At 48.3% G+C, this 24,556-nt stretch overlaps 1 protein-coding gene across 1 annotated transcript; it reads left to right on the plus strand.

The window, feature by feature from the left end:
- Nucleotides 1–1,166: 1,166 nt before the first annotated feature.
- LOC122929090 (negative elongation factor B-like) lies at nucleotides 1,167–23,622 on the plus strand. The gene is made up of 13 exons (XM_044282548.1): nucleotides 1,167–1,445; nucleotides 2,058–2,221; nucleotides 8,977–9,076; nucleotides 9,149–9,379; nucleotides 9,686–9,871; nucleotides 10,958–11,070; nucleotides 11,156–11,258; nucleotides 13,353–13,448; nucleotides 13,765–13,907; nucleotides 14,794–14,900; nucleotides 15,439–15,580; nucleotides 18,943–19,051; nucleotides 19,277–23,622. Exons 1-13 carry the CDS (start codon nucleotides 1,344–1,346, stop codon nucleotides 19,415–19,417), a joined length of 1,737 nt encoding a protein of 578 aa, XP_044138483.1. The 5' UTR covers nucleotides 1,167–1,343; the 3' UTR covers nucleotides 19,418–23,622.
- The last annotated feature ends 934 nt before the right edge of the window (nucleotides 23,623–24,556 follow it).

Raw genomic sequence — 24,556 nt, forward strand, 5'->3', positions numbered from 1 at the left:
CTACATTCACACGAACGCGGTGTCTTGCGGATCCACAAAACACGGATACCGGCCCATGTGCGTTCCGCAATTTGCATGGCCGCCGCTATAATAGAAGATGCCTATTCTTAAATAGGCTCTATCCTTTTTGCGGGGCCGTAGCACGGAACTACGGATGCAGACAGCACACGGTGTGCTGTCCGCATCTTTTGCGGCCCCATAGAAATGAATGGGTCAGCACCCTTTCCACAAAATTGCGGACTCATTCATACAGTCGTGTAAATGTAGCAGGGTGACAAATCAGTTCCTATGTGGAAGGTGCTCCTGGGTCGTTAGTATCTCTATTTACCCTTCATAAATTAAAGGGGTTTTCTAGGATTTTGATAGCGGATCCTCAAGATAGAGAATGAATATTTGGAGCGTGGCAAGCACAGTTCAATGGCATCTGTCAGCAGGTTTTGTCCCTATGACACTGGCTGACCTGTTACATGTGCGCTTGGCAGCTGAAGGCATCTGTGTCGGTCCCATGTTCATATGTGCCCTCATTACTGAGAACAATGATGTTTTAATATATGCAAATGAGCCTCTAGGAGCAACGGGGGCGTTACCATTACACCTAGAGGCTCTGCTCTCTCTGCATCTGCCACGCCCTCTGCACTTTGATTGACAGGACCAGGCAGTGTAAGTGCTCATGCACAGGATTGTATTTTGTGGTCCTGGGACCGACACAGATGCTGACAGCTGCCAAGCGCACATATAACAGGTCAGCCAGTGACATCGGTACAAAACTGCTGACAGATGCCCTTTCGGTTCGATTTATTAAAGCATACAGAAGCACAATATATGGAGGTTTTGCAGGAATGGCGCTACTCTCGGGATTCACTTCAGTAGTACTTAGCTGCAATACCAGACGTAACCCATAGACAAGAGTGGCGCTGTTTGTTAACATGAAACCAAAAACAGGTGCAAGGCCCTAGTAAATGAAGGCTGCATTCTGATATATTACTGGTCTGCTGTCCATCTGTTGTGAAATAACTCTCATCCGTCCCTTTCACAATCATGGTGGGGGTTGTGGTTCATTCTGGAATCACTGGACACAGACTATGCTGCTGGGGATAACATCACGCCCGGAACTCCGAGGAAGAGCACATTTTCCCGGGAGGGCAGGATTCGGTGATGGACAGGAAGTGACGTCGTGATCGCTGCGCCTGAGGCGGAAGTGTACTATTTTTGATTGCAGAGCCCAGGACCGGGGTTACCCTGGATACTGGAGGTTTGTGGGACGCCCTAAGGGCCAGTAGGAGCAGGGCCCCAACCTGGACAAGCCTGTAGCCCGGAGTGTGGAGGGAAGAGCGGCGCTCAGGATGTTCGCGGGGCTGCAGGAGCTCGGGGTCGCCAACGGGGAAGATCTGAAGGAAACACTGACCAACTGCACCGAACCCCTGAAAGCCATAGAGCAGTTCCAGGTATTGTCCCTCCTGTCACCCGGCTGCCCTCCCGCTGATGCCCCTGTCACCCGGCTGCCCTCCCGCTGATGCCCCTGTCACCCGGCTGCCCTCCCGCTGATGCCCCTGTCACCCGGCTGCCCTCCCGCTGATGCCCCTGTCACCCGGCTGCCCTCCCGCTGATGCCCCTGTCACCCGGCTGCCCTCCCGCTGATGCCCCTGTCACCCGGCTGCCCTCCCGCTGATGCCCCTGTCACCCGGCTGCCCTCCCGCTGATGCCCCTGTCACCCGGCTGCCCTCCCGCTGATGCCCCTGTCACCCGGCTGCCCTCCCGCTGATGCCCCTGTCACCCGGCTGCCCTCCCGCTGATGCCCCTGTCACCCGGCTGCCCTCCCGCTGATGCCCCTGTCACCCGGCTGCCCTCCCGCTGATGCCCCTGTCACCCGGCTGCCCTCCCGCTGATGCCCCTGTCACCCGGCTGCCCTCCCGCTGATGCCCCTGTCACCCGGCTGCCCTCCCGCTGATGCCCCTGTCACCCGGCTGCCCTCCCGCTGATGCCCCTGTCACCCGGCTGCCCTCCCGCTGATGCCCCTGTCACCCTCTGGTCCGATACCTCTTTCACTTTATTTCCAGACAGAAAATGGCGTCCTGTTGCCGTCACTGCAGTCAGCGCTGCCGTTTCTGGATCTTCACAGCATCCCCCGGCTCGAGTTCCACCAGACTGTGTTCGATGAACTAAGGGAGAAGCTGCTGGAGAAAGTGTCGGCCATCGCAGCAGAAGGAAAACACGGGGACAGGTCTGTGGTGCTGTGGCCCCTGTCTCCTCGCCGCTGCTCACCCACCCTCTGTTATACCCACCAGCTTGAAGGGTTCTGACAACCAGCTTGGCAGCCATGACACCCCTACACGATAATCACTCTGCTTTCCAGTGTGAGGGATGTATCCCTGCCAGGTCTGCTCTATAGGAGCCTAAGACATCTGGGTGATCACCCCTATGGGAGCTGTAATGGACACCCCACTAGTTATATCTGCACTTGGGAAAGCTGGGTGCAACACTTGTCAATTGAGGCTGCAAGCACAGAATAAGCCATGTATGTGGTCAGTGCCGGTGGTCTGCTCGGAATTCACCTGTGTGGGTTGTAAAAGCAGCCATATTGGTTGGTACCCAACTTTCCTAGAGACAGATATAACTATTATAGGGCTGCGTAGAATTTGTAGCAACTTGAGAGAAGTAACCAACACTAGAGTTCCACTTTAACTCCTTAGGGATGCAGCAATTTAAAAAAAAAAAAAAATTTTTCTTTGCTCTCCAAGAGTCATAACTTTTGAAATTTTCCATTAATGTTGCTGTATAAGCCAGGGTACTTATCCATACGCCTCCCCAACGGCACTAAGCAGGAGGATACCCGCCTCCCAGGGACAGGAAACAACGCTTTGGAAGATGTCGCGCAGCATTTTTATATATTTTTTTCCTAGGTCCATCTCTTCCCCTGGCTAAATAGTCAGGAGGGCTGTAGCAGGGCGCCGGGGTCCGGGGCAAGATACAGGCCCTTCTGGCGTCTAGGCATAAGTCCTGCCCCGGGCAATACCGCGCCTCCATGCGGGGCAGCTAAGGGAGAAAGCCTGCATTACGAGACTCTGGGCCAGAGTCTCGCTAGAATAGGTCATATGCGCGTCGGCGTGCGCACTGTGCCACGTGACCCGGAAGTACTACTGAAAATGCCGGCTGGACAAAGAATGGCGTTCCTCATCAGCGTGGAAGTATCGGTGTGTTGGAGCAGCCATGTCCCTGCCTTCTGACATGTCTGCAGACCTCAAGGCCCTAAGCCCGGTAAGCCTCCTCCTTAGAGATGCGTCTTTTTTTGCAAAGTTTCTCTTGTACACCATTGGGGTTTCATGGTGAAGGTTCCCACTCAATCACTCCAAAGCTCTTCCTGAAGGGGTTTTTATCGCAGGGCAGAGCCAGCAAAAGCGGGGAACCTTCACTAAAGAAAAAATGTGCCGTCTGTAAAAAATAAAACTGCCTGCTGGCCACATAAGGAAACCCCTTTGCCAGAGATGTACAGATAAGATTATGGCTGAAGAGACCCCCTCTTTAGTGGACAGCCTGAAATCTATCATTATAGAGGAAGTCAGCTCCGCCATTGAGGCTTAAATGGCGGTGATTCCTCACAGACCCGCTACCTCCAGATCTATTCCTGACGCACCTCTGGATGTTGATTTTGACTTTGATGAAGGAGAAGTCTCCTCCGATTCCGACTCGGTTTCTTCATATGATAAATCGGGTGGACACCTGTGTTCTATTGAAGACACCGATTCGCTCCTAAAAAAAATATCAGGGCTACCGTGAACATTGAGCAGTTAAGAGCCCCAGTCAATTCAGGAGCAGATGTTTAAAGGTCTGGGGGATAAGAAAAGACGTGTATTACCAGTCCATGACAATATAAAGAAATTGGAAGGAACCCGAGAGAAGATCAGGAGTCTCTAGGGTATTCAAACGGAAATAACCTTTTAGTGAAGGGAATTTGACCCATTGGGATAAAACTCCCGGGGTAGACGCCCCATTAGCCAGAATATCTAAGAAGTCCTCCCTTCCCTTTGAGGATGTAGGCCTCTTACGGGACTCTATGGATAAAAACTGTGAGTCTATTCTGAAGAAGTCTTGGGAAACATGTACCTCCATGTTAAGGCCCAGTATTGCTGCTACCTACACTGCCAGGACCCTGTCTTTATGGCTAGCTCAGTTAGAGGAACACTTAGGCTACATGCACACAAACGTATTTTGTTTCCGTGTCCGTTCCTTTTTCCTTTTTTTTTTTTTTTTGCGGATAGGATGCGGACCCATTCATTTCAATGGGTCCGCAAAAAATGCGGACAGCACACCATGTGCTATCCACATCCGTATAACCGTTCCGTAGCCCTGAAAAAAAAAATAGAACATGTCCTTTTCTTGTTCCGTTTTAGGCATTGCTACAATTGATCCGCAAAAAAACAAAAACGGATGGCATATGGATGTAATTCGTTTTTTTTTTTTGTTTGTTTTTTTGCGGACCGCAAAACACATACAGTCGTGTGCATGTAGCCTAACTTGCAGGTACTCCTGGAGAGGATATCCTGACCTTCCTACCAGTGTTGAAGCAAGCTACTAGTTTCTTATCAGATGCCTCTGCTGACTTGGTCAAGCTTTCCGCCAGATCAGCGGCCCTGTCGAACTCAGCCAGAAGGTCCATTTGGCTAAGGTCCTGGTCTGGGGACAACACTTAAAAAAAGCAAGCTGTGTAGTATTCCCTGTGAGGGGGGACAGGCTTTTTGGTTCAGTATTAGATGACATCTTAGACAAGGCATCTGATAGAAAGAAGGGCTTCCCTTCAGAAACCAGATTTTCTTCAGCATCGCCGCTCCTTTCGTACCCAAAGAAAGGGCAGGCCTGACCAAAAAAAGAAAGAGAACTCGGGTTCCTGGCAGCCCTCAAGAGGCAGAGGTAGGGGTTTCCTATTTAACCCTGTCAAATCCACCAAGCAGCCAAATTAATGACAACAGAGAACCGCTAGGGGGAAGACTAAAAAAAATCCTTTTAGCTTGGGAAGGGGTTTCAAAATCCCCTGGGTTTTAGATCTGATACGTTACTGTTACAGAATATAATTCTAATCCCCCCCCCCCCCCCCTCTTCCTCCAGAAAGGTTCTTATTAAACAGAAAAGAAGAAAAGCAATTACTTCTAGAATCCCAGATTCAGACCCTACTGTTAAAACAAGCCGTTCCGGTACCACCGGATCAGAAATGGAAGCGGTTCTATTCACCAAACACCTCTTACAGGGCCATTATAAACCTGAGAGATCTCAACAAACATGTCAAATACAAACAATTCAAAATGGAAACAGTCAAATCCACAATCGGTCTGTTATTTCCGGACTTTTTCATGATAACTCTAGATTTGGCGGATGCCTATTATCACGTTCCCATTCACAGCGATCATCAGAAATACCTGCGATTTACCTGGAAGATCGCCTGACCCGTCTACAGTTTCAAGTCCTCCCTTTCAGTCTTTCATCTGCTCCCCGAGTTTTTACAAAGATCATGGCAGAAGTTTCGGGGTTCTTACATCAGCAAGAGATCCTAGATGATTTCCTGATTACGGCTCATCCGTCAGAGATTCTCCTCAGAAGATTCCAGGTAGTCAGAGACGTCCTTCAGTCCCTAGGCTGGAAATTAAATCTGGAGTAGTCGGACTTGATCTCCACCAAGAAGAATATCTTCCTGGGGATACTTCTGGATTCCCGCCTTATTAAGGCCTCTCTCCCGGAACAGAAGATCCAAAATATAATAGCAAAAATCTTGGTTTTCCGGTCCCACCCAAGGGTGTCCTTCAGAGAAATTGTGGTAGTCCTGGGCTTAATGACCTCAGCCATCGCAGCAGTCAGGTGGGCGCAGTTCTGCAGCAGAATATTACAGGCTTTTCTCCTTTCCACCTGGAACAAAAGTTGCTTATCCCTAGACAAGAGGGTGCCTCTTCCTCTACAGTGGTGGCTACGAAGGGAAAATCTAAACCAAGGAGTTCAGTGGAGATCCTCAGACCCAGTTGTGATAACAGATGCAAGCGGGTCAGGTTGGGGGTCTCACAGCAGAGATCAGCTAGTCCAGGGAGTTTGGAGTCCAGAATTACATCCTCAGACTCGAAGGAACTTCTAGCAGTATCCCTAGCCTTAAAAGCCTTTCGCCGAGCCATCCATCACAGAGATGTCAAGATTTTGTCCGACAACAGAACGACTGTTGCCTATATAAACCAACAGGGCGGCACAAAAAGCAGAAAACTTTGCCCGACAGCATTCCAGTTATTCTCCGGGGCCCAAAATCACATAAACTCAATTTCAGCCGTACATCTGAAGGGAAAAGAAAACGCTGTGGAGTAGAACACCTCTAAAATCAGGAGAGTGGACGATATTTCAGTCAATATGCGACAGATGTGGAATCCCAGTTCGGGACCTCTTTTGCCTCCAGAATAAACACAGGTGAAGCGTTTCTACTCCCTATCTTACGAGGACAGACCACTAAGAGTAGATGCGTTCTCGGGTCCTTGGCCGGAGGGCCTGCTATATGCATTTCCCCCAATATCCCTGATTCCCAGAGTCTTGACAAAAAATAATGGAGGAAAAATGCCGGATAATCCTGATAGCCCCATATTGGCCCAAACGAACATGGTTCCCCCTTTTGCTAAGCCTCTCGAGCGGGAAGTTCTGGTTTCTCCCCCAGATTCCGGATCTTCTTCTTTAGGGCCCGGCCCAACATCCGTATGTGCGACCGTTGAATCTGACAGCGTGGATGTTGAACGTTCCATCTTAAGGGCCAAAGGACAGTAAGACGCGGTTATTAACACCCTACTAAATAGTAGGAAGCCTGTCCGATTCACAAAAGATGCCGGGAATCCCGCTGTCAAGATAATTCTTGTTTTCCTATAAAGAGGCCTCGAAGACAGATTAAGGGTCAGGACTCTGAAGGTCCAGGTAGCGGCCCTCAATGCTTTCCTGGAAGTTAAATTAGCTTATGAAGCTTTAATCAGATGTTTCTTTAAAGGTGCCCATAGATTAAACCCAGCAGTTAGATCCATGGGGCCTCCCTGGGACCTTAATCTAGTACTTTCTGTACTTATGGATCCTTCCTTTTGAGCCTCTAAGTGAGATCCCTCTTAGGTTACTCTCCCTAAAGACCTTTTTAATGGCGATCACCTCGGCCAGGAGGGTGGGAGAGATCCAGGCCTTATCTTGCCGTCCACCATATCTAAATATTCTGGATGACAGCAGGAAATTTTATGACCTAGCTTCTGTCCACAGGCCAGGTCCGACAAGGAGGTTCAGTACCACAGTCTAGACGTCAGGAGATGCGTCTTGACTTGCCTAGAAGCCACTAAGGACATAAGAAAATCAAGTCGCCTACTAGTCCAGTATGCAGGAAGAAAGAGAGGTCATCTTTCCCGCTGGATTAAGATGACCTATTGCCAGGGCATACAGAGAGAAGGGGGCTACTCCTCCCCTGGAGTTAAAAGGCCATTCGACTAGAGCAATTTCTACCTCCTGGGCAGAAGGTGCCTCGGTTCCCTGGCCCACATATGCCAGGCTGCCACCTGGTCCAGTCCAAGTACTTTTTTCAAACACTACAGACTGGATGTTATCTCTAATAGGAGCCTTTCTTTCGGGCGTAACGTTTTGACCGCTGTGGTCCCTCCCAAAAGTTTTTGTCTACTGTTAATCCTCCTGCTTAGTGCCTAATTACCGGTAAGTGTAACTATCATCTTTCACACTAGCGTTAAAGTTTTCCGGTATTGAGTTCCATCCTAGGGGCTCAATACCGGAAAAAAACGCTTCAGTTCTATCCTAATGCATTCTGAATGGAGAGCAATCTGTTCAGGATGCATCAAGATGTCTTCAATTCAGTCCCTTTTACGGTATTTGGCCGGAGAAAATACAGCGGCATGCCGGAACACTTGCTGGATTGCCGGAACGGCATTAATTTCCATTTGAAATGTATTAATCCCGGATCTGGTACCAGAAAATGGATCTGGTTTCCCGGTCTGCGCATGCGCAGACCTTTAAATCCGTGAAAGAGATAAATACCTGACCCATTTTTCCGGATGACACCGGAAAGACGCATCTGGTATTGCAATGCATTTGTCAGACGCATCCGGAAACAAATGATATGCGTTTGCATACAGATTTCCGGATCCGGCTGGCAGTTCCGTGGCATCTTAGAGGTTAAACAACCGAGATGGGAGTTATCTCCAGTCCACGGTTTGCCAGGCTGTCAGGTCATGATGGGAGTTGTAGTTTCTCAACAGCTTGAAGGCTGCAGGTTGGACCTACATTAGTGATTTGCAACCTGTGACTTTCGAGCTGTTGCGAAGCTACAACTCCCATCTTGCCCTACTAGCTACCGGCTGTCGGAGCATGATGGGAGTTGTAGCTTTGTCACAGCTGGAGAGCTATAGATTTGGGCTATGAATGTTGGGTTTTACACAGATTGCTTTGTGGATTCTGCGTTAAACCCGACAGCAGTCTGGTTCCCGCACGTGTGAGTCCGGTTTCTGCGAATTTCCACTGTAGAAAATAAAAACCACTGTGGAGGTAATTAGTAGGATTCCACATTGACAATCTGGGTCCCTGAGGCCGTGTGGATCCCTGGCGCAAACCCTGGCTGGACCTGTAATGGGAAGATGACTTACCTGCTTCCCAGCCCTGGCTCCCCGCTCCTTCTCTTCCCGACCTGCGGTGCTCCGCTAGGCTTCCTCGGTGTCACCATCCTGTTTGACGTCACCGCAGCCAATCACGACGTGGCAGAAACCGGAACCGTTTACATAATGACAAATTGTCACGTGATACAAGGGGATACGGTCTCGGCTGCAACAATGTCAAACGGGATGGCGACATCGAAGGAGCCTAGCCTAGCAGGCCGGGAGGAGGAGGAACGTGGAAGCAGGGAAGTCATCTTTACAGGTCCAGTCATGCTTGCACAACCCCTTTAAAGTCAGTGGTTTTTTTTATATATATTTTTTTTCCTGGCAGATACACCAAGTTAGAAGAGCTCTTAGAGAAGTCTTTCCCCCTGGTGAAGATGCCGTCCATCCAGCCGGTGGTCATGTGTGTCATGAAGCACTTGCCCAAGGTGAGGTCACTGCATTGTGAGTGCTTTTTGCACATGGTCCGATAACTTCTACTCACCCGATCCCTTCGTCAGGTGCCCGAGAAGAAGCTGAAGCTGGTGATGGCCGACAAGGATCTGTATAAAGCCTGCTCCGTGGAGGTGAAGCGGCAGATCTGGCAGGATAACCAGGCTCTGTTCGGGGACGAGGTCTCTCCTCTGCTCAAGCAGTACATCCAGGAGAAGGAGAACGTACTGCTCAGCAGCGACCTCTCCGTCCTGCACAACTTCTTCAGCCAGTCCCCAAAGACCAGACGACAGGGGGAGGTAAGCGCCCAAGTCTGCACGCTCTCCTCGTATAGACCCAAAGCTTGAGGCTGCACTACTGCGAGATGTCAGAGGCAGTGTTGTCAGGGAGATCTTGCATTGATTTAAATCGCCACAGCAGCAGTGCACCCTCAGGCTTTGGGCCTGACTCTTCCAAGGATCCTATTTCAGAACAGAAGAAAGACATTGAAACCCGGTTTTCACATATTCAGTATAGACGGAAGGAGCTTTTTCATTCCCATCCACACATCTCCACATTTTCAGCGGATTTCCCCCTTAACGTTCTCTCTTCTTGCCTCCCGTTAGGTGGTTCATAAACTGACTCAGATGATCGGGAAGAACGTGAAGCTGTATGACATGGTCCTGCAGTTCCTGCGCACTCTCTTCTTGAGGACCCGAAACGTTCACTACTGCACGCTGCGGGCGGAGCTTCTTATGTCCTTACATGACCTGGACGTCAGTGAGATCTGCACAGTCGACCCCTGCCACAAGGTACCGGAGATCTTCACGTCCTTTCTCGGGTCCATAATTTATTTTTAATGTAAGGGTACTTTGCAAGGGGTTGTACCTGGTCGGGAGCCTTATGGCCTGCCCCCCCCTCCATTGCGTGACCTGTGCAGGGAAGCATACTTGTCTTCTCCCAGCTACTAGGTTCTCACTCCTTTGGCCCCCGCAGCCATGTCCTAGTCCCCCCCACTCCTAAACATCCAGTTAATGGGTTTCACTTGACCCAGTAACATGACACACCACGGCCGCCGGTCATTGGCTGCAGCAGACGCATGAAACCAGGTGTTTAGGAGCAGGAATCGGAGGGCGTCGGCAGAACCCAGCGGCAGTTAGCGGGTAAGAAAGCTTTCCCCCACAGGTCTTGAGACGTCGGGGAAAGACCCCCAATCTTGGACAACCCCTTTAGGAAGCCTTTATAGAGGTAATGGATCTTAAATGCAGCTCACTATTCATTTCTTACTAATTCGATGATCAAGATCAGTGGCCCCCCGGCTGTTACAAAACTACAACTCCCAGCATGCCCAGACAACACACTGGTTGGTGAACACTGTACTAGATGGTAATCAACCTTGCTGGCGAGCTCTTCATATAATCAGAAGCACTGGTTATCACACAATGGGAATTCTGACCCCCTGACTGGTGCTCTACAGTTGGGAGTGCCGAAAGCTAAAGCTGAATTCCTGGCATTTGTTGTCCGCCACGACCAATGACTGCAGATTCATTGCGGAAATATGCGTCTCTATTCCCCATGCTTTACACTGCGGTTCTGTTTCCAGCTGTGTATTAAAACAAGCTCAGCAGCAAGTGAGCTCCCGCAGAGATCATTTCCATTACAGCAAAGACAGAATGATTAAAAAAATACAATAGTCCCAGTGTCCATCCTGCATGCTTTATACTGAAGCTCTGCTTTCTCACATTGAGTGATGTCATCACCAGGAAGTCAGGGTGTGTGTGCTTAGCTGAGAAAGATTCTGATCACCAGTCAGAGACTGGTGCACATGGGCTAAAAGAAAGGAGCCTTAGCTTTCCGTAGAAGCAGTCCCTAATGTCTTCCCTTTTATCGCCGTGCAGTTCACCTGGTGCCTGGACGCCTGCATCCGAGAGAAGTTTGTGGACGCAAAGAGAGCTCGAGAGTTACAGGGATTTCTCGATGGAGTGAAGAAGGGTCAAGAACAGGTTCTGGGGTGAGGACACCATAGTGTTAATAGACTGTCAGCTCCTGTGACTAGTCTCCCTATATGTTAATGATTTCTCTTCTGGATATGACAGAGATTTATCCATGATCTTGTGTGACCCGTTCGCCATCAACACTTTAGCTTTGAGCACCATCCGGAACCTGCAGGAGCTGATCGGCCAAGAATCCCTCCCCAGGGTGAGTAACATACCTACATTGCTCCCCTTATCGGTTGCTTAAAGGGGCTGTTGGGGATTAGATAAAAAAAGGGGCTGCATTATTATTGTTCATTGCAATACCAAACCCAGCCCAGGCACTAGATGGCGCTGCTGCTGGGTCACAATATATAATATATATCACTGAAAATAATATCTCACAGACAGTTGCTATAACAACAGAAATATCACTGAGGGCAACTTCCTAAAACTTTACTTTGAATCAGTTTATCATAAAATACATCCAATATATTAGGTCCCTATAGGACCAATATAGCTGTAGTACCGCAAGTAAATCGGAGGACGGCTTGGGATTGTGTATATTGTATCCGATAAGCTATAGGGCTACATAAGGACAGTTTAGGCTACTTTCACACTCGCGTTTGGTGCGGATCCGTCATGGATCTGCACAAACGCTTCTGTTCAGATAATACAACCGCATGCGTCCGTTCAGAACGGATACGTTTGTATTATCTGTAACATAGCCAAAACGGATCCGTCATGAACACTATTGAAAGTCAATGAGGGACGGATCCGTTTTCTATTGTGTCAGTGAAAACTGATCCGTCCCCGTTGACTTGCATTGTGTGTCAGGACGGATCCGTTTGCCTCCGCATCGTCAGGCAGACACCAAAACGCTGCAGGCGGCCTCCAGAGCGGAATGGAGGCGGAACGGAGGCAAACTGATGCATTCTGAGCGGATCCTTATCCATTTAGAATGCATTAAGGGCAAAACTGATCCGTTTCGGACCGCTTGTGAGAGCTCTGAACGGATCTCACAAACAGAAAGCCAAAACGCCAGTGTGAAAGTAGCCTTAGCCGAGGCACGTGGACAGAGTACTCCTACCATCAAAGCGTATCTCTGGGCTGAGTAGATTTTTCCAGGGTAAGCATAGGGCAGGCATAGATATCTCTGACGTGCTGTTACGTTTGCGCTAGCCGTCCTTGTGTGACAGCTCTCCGATTTACTTGCTGTACTACGGCTATATTGGTCCTTTACGGACCTGATTTATTGGATGTATTTTATGATAAACTGATTAAAAGTTAAGTTTTAGGAAGTTGCCCTCAGTGATAGTTTTATAATATATATATATATATCTCTATCTCACTCCTGTATACATGGGGATTCCCTTTCATGGAAAAGCAGTAATTAAAGGGGGTTTCTGAGACTTTGATATTGAAGGGGCTACACTTCTCCAGCGAGTGCGGTCTCCCTTTCATTGTTTAACCGTTCAGTGCCGCACGTTTTGCAGTGGCTGTGCCTGGTATTGTAACTTCCTGAGGCCCAGTCCCATTTTTAAAGGGTTTGTCTCACTTCAGCAAATGGCATATATCATGTAGAGAGAGTTATTACTAGGCACTTGCTAATGTATTGTTACTGTCCATATTGCTTCCTTTTCCATCACATTATACACTTCTCATTCCCATGGTTACGACCACCCTTCAATCCAGCATCTGTGGCCGTGCTTGCACACTATAGGAAAAAGCGCCGGCCTATGTGCTTTCCCATGTTCCTGGCCACCAGAGAAGCCAGTGCTTTTTTTTTTTTTTATATAGTGTGCAAGCACGGCCACTGATGCTGGATTGCAGGGTGGTCGGAGCCATGCAAACCAGCCGTGTATAATGTGATGGAAAAATGAATCCAGCCAGCAAAGGAGACAATATGGGCAATCACATTACATTAGTAAGCGCCTTGTAATAACTTTCTCTACATGATAAATGCCACTTACTGAAGTGAGAGGACCCTGGACCTCACTGCAATATCAGGCACGGTTGTGTTGTGCAGTAACTATATACGGCCAGCAGATGTCGCCGTGGGAGTTGCGGCCAGACACATCTGTTTGTTTTTTGCTCCTTTCATATAATGAACATGGACATTGAGTTGTGCACATTTGGGGGGTGGAGGGTTGATCGGGATAGAACGTTCATACTAGATGTACTGCCTACAATATACAAACCACTGTAGGCAGTATTGGCCTCTGTAAAAGGCCCTGTAGACGAGCGCCAGTTGATTGTTGTTGTGTTTTTTGGCCCCTGAGACTTGTGTAAGAATTTCTACAATGGTTCTGCCTTGCAGGACAACCATGAATTGCATCTGCTTCTCAGAATGCTTTCCCTGGGGCACGGAGCCTGGGACATGATAGACAGCCAGGTGTTTAAGGAGCCCAAGCTGGTAAGTTGGAGTATGGGGGCCTCTGTACGGCATGAAGGAGGGGAGACATCCATCAATACTACTTTTCTGTTCCTCCTCCATCCAACGAAAAGGAACAAGAAAAGAAGTTTTTTTTCTAATTGTAATATATTGTCCAGTATGTGGTGGGCAAGTCGTTGTCCAGAAGTGGAGCTTCCCTTGACGTAATTTTCTTCATGTCTCCCATAAAGACTACGATTATCCCCTGAGTTGATGTCACGGCACTCGGTCCTAGTCGTCCTCCTCCCACAGGAGCCACTTACCTCTGCGACTTACGGTTCGTTATTTCTCTTTCCAGGATACGGAGCTGATCACCAAGTTCTTGCCTCTCCTGATGTCCTTGGTGGTTGATGACTACACATATAATGTAGAACACAAGTTACCGACAGAAGAGAAAGTGCCCGTCATGTACCCCAATACCCTGCCGGATGTCTTTACTAAGTGAGTAGGGTGCGGGGTTAATGTTGCATTACTGTCTGCTGTAGTGCAGCGCTTTACGGGGAGCATGACACCGGAAGTCTCTCGCTGGTATTATTTGAACATCTGTGTTATGCTCCACCCCTCGTGCTGTGAACAAAAGTATAATTCAATGTATCTGTTTTACCTGGAGTATTCCTTTTAATATCTGAAAAGAGAAAGAAAAAGACAATTTAAGGGGTTATCTGGCCTTGGATTCAACAACCCCTATCATCCAGACCTGTTCCTCTGAGCATAAAAAGCTGCTCGAGGTCCCACCCCTGTGACTGCTGTGGCCAATCACCGGCCTCAGCGGCCACAGGTTCCTCACAGCTGTGATGTAACATCCAAGCCGATGTGACCGCCGAGGCGTTTGATTTCCCGGAGCGGTCATGGGACCCAGCTGCTTCTTGGTCTGTAGGAATGGAGCAGCGGTTGGACCACGGGAAGGTGAGTCTGCTGAGGGTTTTTTATTTTTTATGGTCAGGGGCACAGGTTAGGACAAGAGGGACTGTCAGCTTCAAGGCCAGACATCCCTTAAAGTCCATTGGTGCGCAATTTCCACTTTTACAAAAACGGACGTGTCGGTTTACACCCTGCAGCTGCTCTAAGTGGCCAGAACCAATAGGCACACGATTTTGAAGCTAATGCCCTGTTGGCTGCAGTAGATGATCTTTTAGCTGGATACGACTGCCATAGCATATGAAGGGTGAATCAAGTCAGGAACAACCCATGTATTAGACCCGGAGCTATAACGCCGCCATCTTGAATTAAATTCATTTAAAATTAGACAGTGAAATGTTCCCGAGTTTTTGTATTCTCATAAGATATATTTTGGTTACATTTTTTGTGATTTCCACCCCTCTGGCAGGTTTCTGCAGGAGAACAGAATTGCCTGTGAGATTGGACTCTACTACCTGTTGCACATCACAAAGCAGAGGAATAAGAACTCGCTGCTCCGCCTGCTGCCCGCCGTCAGTAAGTGCAGCTTTGTCCTTAGACATGAAGACTGGGTCCAGATGTGGCTGAAGTTTGTTTCTGCCCTGGTCCTTTCTGTGTAAAGGGATGAGATCCACAGCAAAATATAATACATGCAGATTTTGCTGTGGATCTCATCCCTTTCTCCTGATTTGCAAATCTACAGCTTGCTTGTTTTTCCTGTGCTGTAAATTTCTGTGGATGGGATTTTTAAACTCAGAATTGTGCTGTAAATTGCTGCAGATTTGCCGTGTGGAATCTGCCATCTCTGGACCTATTTAAGTGCGGCTATTATGCATTTATGTATCATTTGAGAAACCAGGGGTATGGGGATATGACGTCAAGTCCGCTTACCCCGGCCACATCATGGGCATCTCTGTAGTGATATACCGAGAGCTTCCAAATGATTATCAGTATAACCTCCTGATGATGCAGTGCAAAGAGATTAACAGGAATCTGCCTGATAATCCAGCACCGCGGCCGCTCTTTGCCAGTTTCTGAAGTCCTCCACTGACAACTGACAACTTTCTGTCTGCAGAAGTGACCTACAACGACACGGCGTTCACCGACATCTTCCTGCACCTCTTCACCAGTAACCTGACGCTTCTGTCTGAGGAGTTTGGTTCAGAAGAATTTTGCACCCACATCTTTGACAGCTTCTTTCTGATGGCTCTCACCAAGTAAGCCCCTCTTATATCAGCGATTTCTCCAGTACTATGCTGTGCGACTAGTGATCTGCCCGATTATCAGATCCAACAGGTCATCCCCATCCTACAAGCTTCATGTGATGCTTGTATAAGAAGGAAGTCCAGTCAAAATGAACCTCTGACCTGTCATACATGTGTGTGAGAAGATCAGTCTCTGGGCTGTGGCCAAAGGGTTTGAGCTCTGGAAATCGCTGGCGGCCAAGTTCAGACTACACCATTTTGAAGTTCTCACATGTGTCTAGGGCAGATAGGAAGATCCTTTTGGCTGAATTTCCGCTTAAAACTAACCCCTTTTTCCCCAACTCCTTATAACATTTGGACCCAGCAGTTGTCAAACTATTGGGACAGTCCATAGTGACAGGAATTCTATACCATTCACATCCCGAGGAGGATTAATCAGTGCTGGGCCGTAAAGAGGACCTGTCGCCGACAAAGCTGTTCTAGTAAATACTAAATTCCCCATGAAATTACTATTCTGCAGCATCTTTTCTTAGAACTTCCTCCCAGGAGTGTAGGCATAAGGCTGCTTTCACACTCGCGCTTGGTGCGGATCCGTCTTGAACACCATTGAAAGTCAATGGGAGACGGATCCGTTTTCTATTGTGTCAGTGAAAACTGATCCGTCCCCATTGACTTACATTGTGTGTCAGGACGGATCCGTTTGGCTCAGTTTCATCAAGCGGACAGAAAAACGCTGCAGGCGGAATGGAGGCTGAACGGAGGCAAACTGATGAATTCTGAGCGGATCCTTTTCCATTCAGAATGCAAAACTGATCCGTTTTGGACCGCCTGTGAGCGCCCTGAACGGGTCTCGCAAACGGAAACCAAAACGCCAGCGTGAAAGTAGCCTTAGTTAGCAACTGGACATTGGAGCGTGTCCTTATACAGTCTGACACCGTCACCACCATTTGGATTGGTGCACGGATTTATCCATTTCCAGGGGGAATAACAGAAGACTGATGCAATACAGAGTTCTACAGAAAGATGCCCTGGAACTATTTCATGGGGAATACAAGTATTTAGTAAAACAGACCCCTCAGGAGCAGTGACATGTCTGCTTTAAGGAGAAAATCCTAAGTCCTGATGCCCCAGTAGTCGCACACTGAGATGTACGTGTTATGCTCCGAATCTTCTGAGATCTGAAAATGTCAATAATTCTCCCCGTGTACTTAACAGGGTAAACACCACATGACGTCTCTCTCCTTCTGGATGGAAATTTTTTCTCTGTAGTCCGAGCAGAGTAAATGTTTGCCCAGAGGTCTGATAAATTCCGGCCAGGCTGGTATGTCGGTGAAGGTCAGCCTGCTCTGTATAAGGGATCCTTGTCTCCTGTGAGGACAGATGGCGGAACGCAGACTGCTATGGAGGCTAGGGTTTGGATTCTTTTAGAGAATTGCATAGCTAGCAATTCCCTTGTTTATTACATAATGACGCTCCTTTAATGGGACGGTCAGTTTATAAAAATCATTGCAGATAGGTCCTAATCCAGGGATCAACAACCTTCAGCACTACAACTCCCAGCATGCAAACATGTTTGGCTGTTCTTTTAACTCCCATAAGCATTCTGGGAGTTGTAGTTTCTGAATAGATGGAGTGCCGGAGGTTGCTGACATCTGTATGTCAAACACTACCTTACCTCCGTGGCACATGAGAAGGCCTCCGGGTCTGAATCTGTGTGCTGTGTAAACATCACTCGCCCTCCGCTGCGTCCATGGGGCGCAACATGGCGGTGGTGACGTGATTTATCATGTCTCCACCGTCTGTTCTGCTTCTGGATGGATCCTTGTCTGCAAGCACAGAAGACTGTCTGTCCAGGAGCAGCATAGAGGGTAGTGACATGAATAATTTACGTTCTCAGTGCCCAATGGACGCAGCGGGGGACGCGTGATGTTCACAGAGAACACGCGCTCATATGTGTATGTCACAAGAAATAGACTAGGACCTGTTTGCAATGATTTTATAGCGAGCAGGAGCGATCTGATACAAACCCTGTAGGACTGTCGGGTCGGACAGCATCCGCTTACAAATCCATGGGATCTGCTAATCCACATTCTCTTAGTAAAACCTGTATATGCTGTAATATGTGCGGAAGGCCTCATGCCCACCACCATTTGTATTTTGCGGTCTGCAAATCACAGATCCTCAAAATACGGATGACATCCATGTTGCATCCAATTATTTTTTTTTCCATACCTATTGACTTTAGTGGGTCTGTGGTCTGCATTTTGCGGCCAAATGTAGGACATGTTCTATCTTTTTGTGGAACATACATACGGATCCATTCTGCAAAAATATTAAAACATGTCCCATAGTTGGGCGCAAAATGCAGACCATGGGCCCACTAAAGTCAATGAACCCGAAGGAAAAATAAAATAAAAATGGACACATCTGTATTTTGCATGCAAGCCTAGGGCTGGGGATACACGGAGATCTTGGCTGTCATCACTATGCAACCAAAGATCTCTAGCGGTTCCAGGGCAGCAACTTATACATCGCGCTACGACCCCATTCAGTTTAGTGGCTGCTCTGCTACACAGCGATCTTTGGTCACATGACCGGTTTTACAGCCAAGGGTTGTGTGTGGCGTTGTAGCTAAGCCCCATTCACTTTAATGGAGATGAGCTACAATACCCAAAACAACCCACATGAAGCAGCTGCCAGGCCACCTCTCTGGTTGCATTATAAATCAGGATTTTCTAAAAACATATTTTAAAGGGGTTATCCCATCTTAAACAATGAGGGCATATCGCTAGGATATGCACCCATTGTCTGATAGGTGCGGGTCCCACCTCTGGGACCCGCACCTCCAAGGAGAATGGAGCAGAGAAAGTTGAGGAGGGCGCATGCTCAGCCGCCCTCTATTCATTTCTATGGAGCCGCCAAAAATAGACGCTGGCTCGGCTATTTCCGTCGGCCCCATAGAAATGAATGGGAGCAGTGGCCGCGTATGCGCGATGTGCTCCCATTCACTTCAATAGGAGAGGTGGGGAGCTGCGCCTGGTGGTGGACGGACCCTGGGAAACCTGGGGTCCTCCAGCCACAACTCTCCCCGGCTCCGTTCTCCTTGTGGGTGCGGGTCCCAGAGGTGGGACCCGCACCTATCAGACAATGGGGGCATACCCTAGTGATATGCCCCCATTGTCTAAGATGGGATAACCCCTTTAATGCTGGATCTCACACAAAAAGTTACAGAACTTGTAAAACCTGTAATGACAGCCATATGTCACCCAGAATCAAATATAACTACGATTCAGATGTACTTTTTTTGGTTAGACGTTTACCTTAATTATTATTTGAGGCCATATAAAGAAAAAAAAAATCTTTACTGTCTGCAGAAAAGAAAATATCCACAGACATGTCCTCCGCCTGCTGCTTCACCTCCACCACAAAGTGGCACCTTCCAAACTGGAGTCTTTACAGAAAGCCTTGGAACCTACCAAAACGGTAAGTGGGCGTTTGGGGTTGCTATGTGAATTCACACTCGTCAGATGTGTCGCCGAAGTTTTTGCAGCAGAAAATCCGTTCCGTTCATCTGAATGGGGCCGTTCCTTTATTCAGACGAACGGGACAGCTGCAGCAACGTCTGCATCAAATCCGCCACGTGTGAATTCGCCCCTGCGGTGCAGTGTTTCCAAATGGTTGCATTCATGCCCGCTCCTTACCTTACAGAGTGGCGAGCCAGTAAAGGAGCTCTACAACCAGCTGAGCGATAAGCTGCAGCAGAAGAAAGCCAGCCCCCCGGCCGCAGAACCAGAGCCTGCCGCCATGGACTTGTCCCTGCACAACATGCCCACACCGCCGGTGGTTTAATCTCTCTCATGGTGCCAGGAGTGGCGTATAAAGGTGCCCACATACTGTGATATAAGCCGGACATTTAGGCTGGGTTCAGAAGTGACAAAAAAATCAGTTGTGGATTGTGTTGCATTTCCGCAGCAAAAACCCAGTGTACGACAGCGGTAATATCATCGGAGTTCACCTTCTCCATGGCAAAGGGTGAAATCCACAATGCCGGCCGCACCTCTTCCTTGCGTTTTTTGTGCGGATGAGAATTCAGAGATTCGCATCCATATTGCTAGTGCTGTACAACGCTGCAGCTTTGCCGCAAAAATCCGCCATGGCAAAGCTGCAGCTAATGAGTCACGTGTGACCCCGGCCTTATGCAACGCGCACCTGACCTCTTTGGGTGGAGTGTTTCCTTAAATGCTCCCCATATGCTTCAAGTTTATGTGAATGTTCTGTGTATCTGCGGATGATAGTATTAGGCTAGGGTTACACGACGATGGTGGGCACGCAAAACACGATGCACCGTGACATTGCCGGTAGTGATTGGGATCACGTTGTGGCATGTGACATTGCCTGCACAGACTTCAATGCAAGTCGTGCGTGATCGCAACTGTTTTGCTGCGTTTTTTGTTTTGTTAACCATCTAAGCAAAATTGCGCGCGACTCAGATCATAAAAGTCGCATAAGAGCAAATGAAGTCACATGAAAAGAGTCGCCATGTAGCCGTAGCTATTGCTGTGTAACTGGCAAGATGGCCGCCACACACACCAGACTCTTGCCTTGTGTTGAAATAGATTTTTATTTTATTTTTACCAAATGGAAATAAACATTTGTGGGTTTTTTTTAATACATTTTTCCAGCTGTCACATTGCTTTTTCCAGGGCAGAATTAGTAAGACTGGGTTTACACAGTAAGGAACTCTTAAAGGGATGGTATAGGGCAGGGATCAGCAACCTTTGGCACTCCAGCTGCTGTGAAACTACAATTCCCAGCGTGCTCAGCTGTTCTAACCCCCACAGAAGTGAATGAAGCATTCTGGGAGTTGTAGTTTCTGAACAGCTGGAGTTGCGGAGGTTGCTAAGCCCTGGTACAGGGATTGAACATACAGCAGTGCAGCTCCATCCTCCACTATGTAATGAACAGACTGGTTCTCCATGACTACAGGAGCTCAGGCGGATCAGGTCGTGCAGTCGCAGTTTCCCTTAGGCATTTATGGCGCATGAACAGGCTCCATTGACATTTATAGGTATTACAGAAAGGGCAGAGCCGATATTAGGGCCTTCACCTACCAGCTGCGTCATATCTTGTGGTTATATCCTACATGCCTAAGATTGGAATAGCCCCTTAAGGGGCATCTGTCAGCAGCTTTGTCTCTATGACACTGACCAACCTGTTACAGGTGCGTTTGGCAACTAAAGACATCTGCGTTGGTCCCTTCTTAATATATGCAAATGAGCCTCTAGGAGCAACAGGGGCGTTACCATTACACCTAGAGGCTCTGCTTTCTCTGCAACTGCTGCGCCCTCTGGACTTTGACTTTAGGATAGGTCATCAGTGTATGATTGTTGGGGGTCCCCTGTGCAGGACCCCCACAGCTCATCAGAAGGTAGAGGCACGGACACTGCTGAATGTTCAGTCTCATTCAGTGTAGACATCCTGGGGTCTCATAGAGAGAACTGTGCCAGAAGAGCAGCGCTGCTCATGTCGCTCAGAGTCCAATAGTCATTTCACAGCTGACGATCAGAAAGGAGAGCAGCATTCCACATCGCCACACTATGCGTTATGTGTAGTGTTGAGCGAACTTGTGTTTTGAGTTCGGCGTCTAAAATTCGGGCTCGGGTTATCGAAGAATCGCGTTATGGATTCCGCTACCACGGACCATAACTGAATTTAGAATCCATAACGCGATTCTTCGATAACCCGAGCCCGAACTTTAGACGCCGAATTTAAGACACAAGTTCGCTCCACACTAGTTATGTGCTCTGCCCGGCGCCCACACGCTCCACACTAGTTATGTGCTCTGCCCGGCGCCCACACGCTCCACACTAGTTATGTGCTCTGCCCGGCGCCCATACGCTCCACACTAGTTATGTGCTCTGCCCGGCGCCCATACTACACAGTCCTAACACTGCAGATCCTAGCGGAGGATCAGCTACAACCAGCCATCCTCTGCAGGGATCCGTGTTTCATCAATCTGTGGATGGGATGTGGAGCAGATGAGCGATAATACTGTATACAGTCTACAGGGTTAGTCAACGTGTATGCTCAATATTCCCTAATACAGAATGATTCGGAAAAATCTGCATGAGTCCATGTGTGTGATACGCCTGTAGATAAATGCCAAGTCACTGCCAGTGGTGCCAGCATCACCCAGCGACTATGTCAGTGGACTCGCATTTCAATTAAAATACTGCTGTGAGTGAGAAAAAGTAGAAATAGGTTCTAGGGGGGTCTTTGCATTTACGTCTGAGCATGCAGAGCTGCAGTATAAAGCATGGACAAATCTATAGTCCAAGTCCCTAAAGTACTCCTGGAGACCATGCTCCTCATACTAGTCCTCATCATTGTCTTCCTCAGTTAGTAGTATTTTGGGAATGTCTGCTGGAATTTCCTGTTCCTCAAATTTGCCCTGAAATGAAATGGAGAGGTCCACGATCCTATCCAGAGGACAACTTGTGACATCTCTAGCCCTGGCCAACCTCAGGGCAGGTTCTGAAGAACCACCTGGAAGATCTTGACCGGGCAACATGAATGACTTCTTCAGGACACTCTTACTAAAGGTAGGTCCTCGAGGCGTACAAGCTCTAAGAATCCTAGGGTCATTCTTTTTGGTCGGACCTCCTCTATTGCTGTCCATTGGTGGCGGTACTGGCATGGTCCAGTCTATGCTGTTATCAGGGGTGAACTCAAACTTCAGTTTGGGAATAAAAATGGCGTTTTCATCTGTACTTCTTGTCAGGACCAGGACTCCTTGACTTTGTCTTAAAATGTCATTAGTTCTCAACCGGACACGTTGAGATCCCACTTCTGTTGCGTTATGTTCGTGTGGAGGAAGATCTGGTGTCTTCAAGTTGTCTTCAGCTGAATTTGACTCATTGTCCAACTTTGGAGGAACAGAGTCCTTTTGGGCTTGAGGTGACACTGGATGAGAGATATCATCATTGGGACCTGTATCTTTCAGGTGGCTATGATTTGACTGACATTTTTCTTGACCTTCTGTGGTTGGTTCTACTTCTGAAGGCTTATATGAACCATCAACCACATTAATGTCAGGACATCTAGGTTGGGGTTTGCTAGTAGGTGGATCTTCAGTTTGGTTCTCTACGTCATGACATAAAGGTGGTTGTGAAAGTGCCTGCTCGTCTCCTGGAGGCTGGTCTTGGCCATCTCCAGTCAGTGGGTAACTAGAGTCAGTGACTAACATCCCGACATCTTGTTTAATAAGGTTACCTTCTGTCTCCTCAGACATTTCTGGGACGTTACTCAGGGGTGAGGACTTCTGAATGTCCTGTACATTGGATTCTGCCAAGCTACTGGCATCACGTAGGTCATCTCCAGGCTGGGCAGTCTGTGCTGGATCATAAGACACTTGACCGTTGTCAGTGGTTCTGGATTCATCACAACCTTTGTCATCCAGATTCAGTTGATTTATTTGGTGGCTCAGTTGGTGGCCTCCAGTATGTTCATCTGATGGCAGAGCCTTCACCGCTCCAGGCTGGTTCGTGTTCTCTCTAGGGGGAGGATATACATGGAGGTGAGGTATGGTCCATAGTCTATATATCTGCACATGAGCACAAAAATGGCCCTCACCTTCTGCTGGCAATTCCCGTCCTCCTCCTGGAAGACTCTGTCTGTTTCACCGATGACCTGGGTAATGGGTGCTGCTTACGGCTCCAAGGCGGCTGTCTGTGAAGGGCTGTCTGACGAAGAATGATGTTCTGTTTCACGTCTCCTGCTCCCACCCAAAAGAAGAACAGGGAGATAAGGGACCATATTCAATGGTTGGTAGTAGACTATATTAACGGGATTATCAGAGGTGAAAAAAGGTTTGCTTTTTTTTCTCATCCAGAAACAGCGCCCCCACCCATCCATGGGTTGTGACTAGTATCGCGGCTCATCACGAATACTGTAATACCAGACAAAACACATGGACATCAATGTCACCATTTCTAGAATAATAATACAATAAATACTTGTACTCCTCATAATAAAACATTTTCTTTAAAACTTTGCATTGTGCTCTTCCTCTGTTATTCCTACTAGAAAATTGACAAACCAGAACAATATCAATTGTCTAAAATAAAAAAAATCATTGTACACTCGCCGCTCTCTCCAGCCCCATCCTCTTGCCGCTGCTTGTTTACAGAGTGCAGCAGGGACGAGCTGGGACGCCATATGTGACGGCTGCAGCCAATCGCTGTCCGCAGCGGCCTGTTCACAAGCATCGGCAGGAAGAATGGACCAGCACCACAGAAAACTGCGCTGAAGAGAGGTAAGTGCAAGATGATTTATTTATTTCAGGGCAGGGCTTGTCTGAGATTTTTAACCACCTCCCGTCTGCCCATTGACTATAAACGTCCAGGAGGTGGATCTCTATTTCTGACAGCACGTTTTAAAACGTCCTGCAGCTTTCCCCCCTGTGCTCCGCCCCTGTACACAGAAACTCCGTGACTCAGCTGCCTCCTGACAGCCAAGAACATGGAGCTTTACCCTGAGACCTTTTTTCCTGGTCTCTGTTCTTTTGATCGCTCTGACAAGCAGTCAGAGCGATCACAAATGCATCTACCATCTCCCTCTCAGTACTGCCGGTCAGAGAGGGAGATCGGTATTTAAACTAATTATTGCAATGTTAATGTTAAACTTTAAGCCCTGGAGACCGATCAGCATGGTCTCCTGGGCATGTGAGCGCTGTAATTTTCAGTTACAGCACTCTGACATGCTTGTACTGTCTCCCTCTCATTAGTGCTGGCAGGAGAGGGAGATCGGTACATTTACACTGCAGCAGCGATCCCCCCAGCAGCTGATTTCACCTGGAGACCAATCAGCATGGTCTCCAGGACATGTGAGCTCGGTAGTATCCAGTTACAGCACTCAGCTGTTTGGGAGGGAGGGCTGAGGGAGATTGCTGAGCCCCATAGTACCTCTGTGACTCCTGCTGCCTCCAGA

Source organism: Bufo gargarizans, chromosome 2 (assembly GCF_014858855.1).
Source record: "Bufo gargarizans isolate SCDJY-AF-19 chromosome 2, ASM1485885v1, whole genome shotgun sequence".
NCBI lineage: Eukaryota > Metazoa > Chordata > Amphibia > Anura > Bufonidae > Bufo > Bufo gargarizans.

What these genes read in the sequence shown, in the direction of transcription:
- LOC122929090 (XM_044282548.1), top strand. Translation starts at nt 1,344, where the DNA reads ATGTTCGCGGGGCTGCAGGAGCTCGGGGTCGCCAACGGGGAAGATCTG. An exon ending in AAGCCATAGAGCAGTTCCAG is followed by an intron (nt 1,446 to 2,057) that starts GTATTGTCCCTC and finishes CTTTATTTCCAG; the next exon opens with ACAGAAAATGGCGTCCTGTT. An exon ending in GCCAAGAATCCCTCCCCAGG is followed by an intron (nt 11,259 to 13,352) that starts GTGAGTAACATA and finishes TCTGCCTTGCAG; the next exon opens with GACAACCATGAATTGCATCT.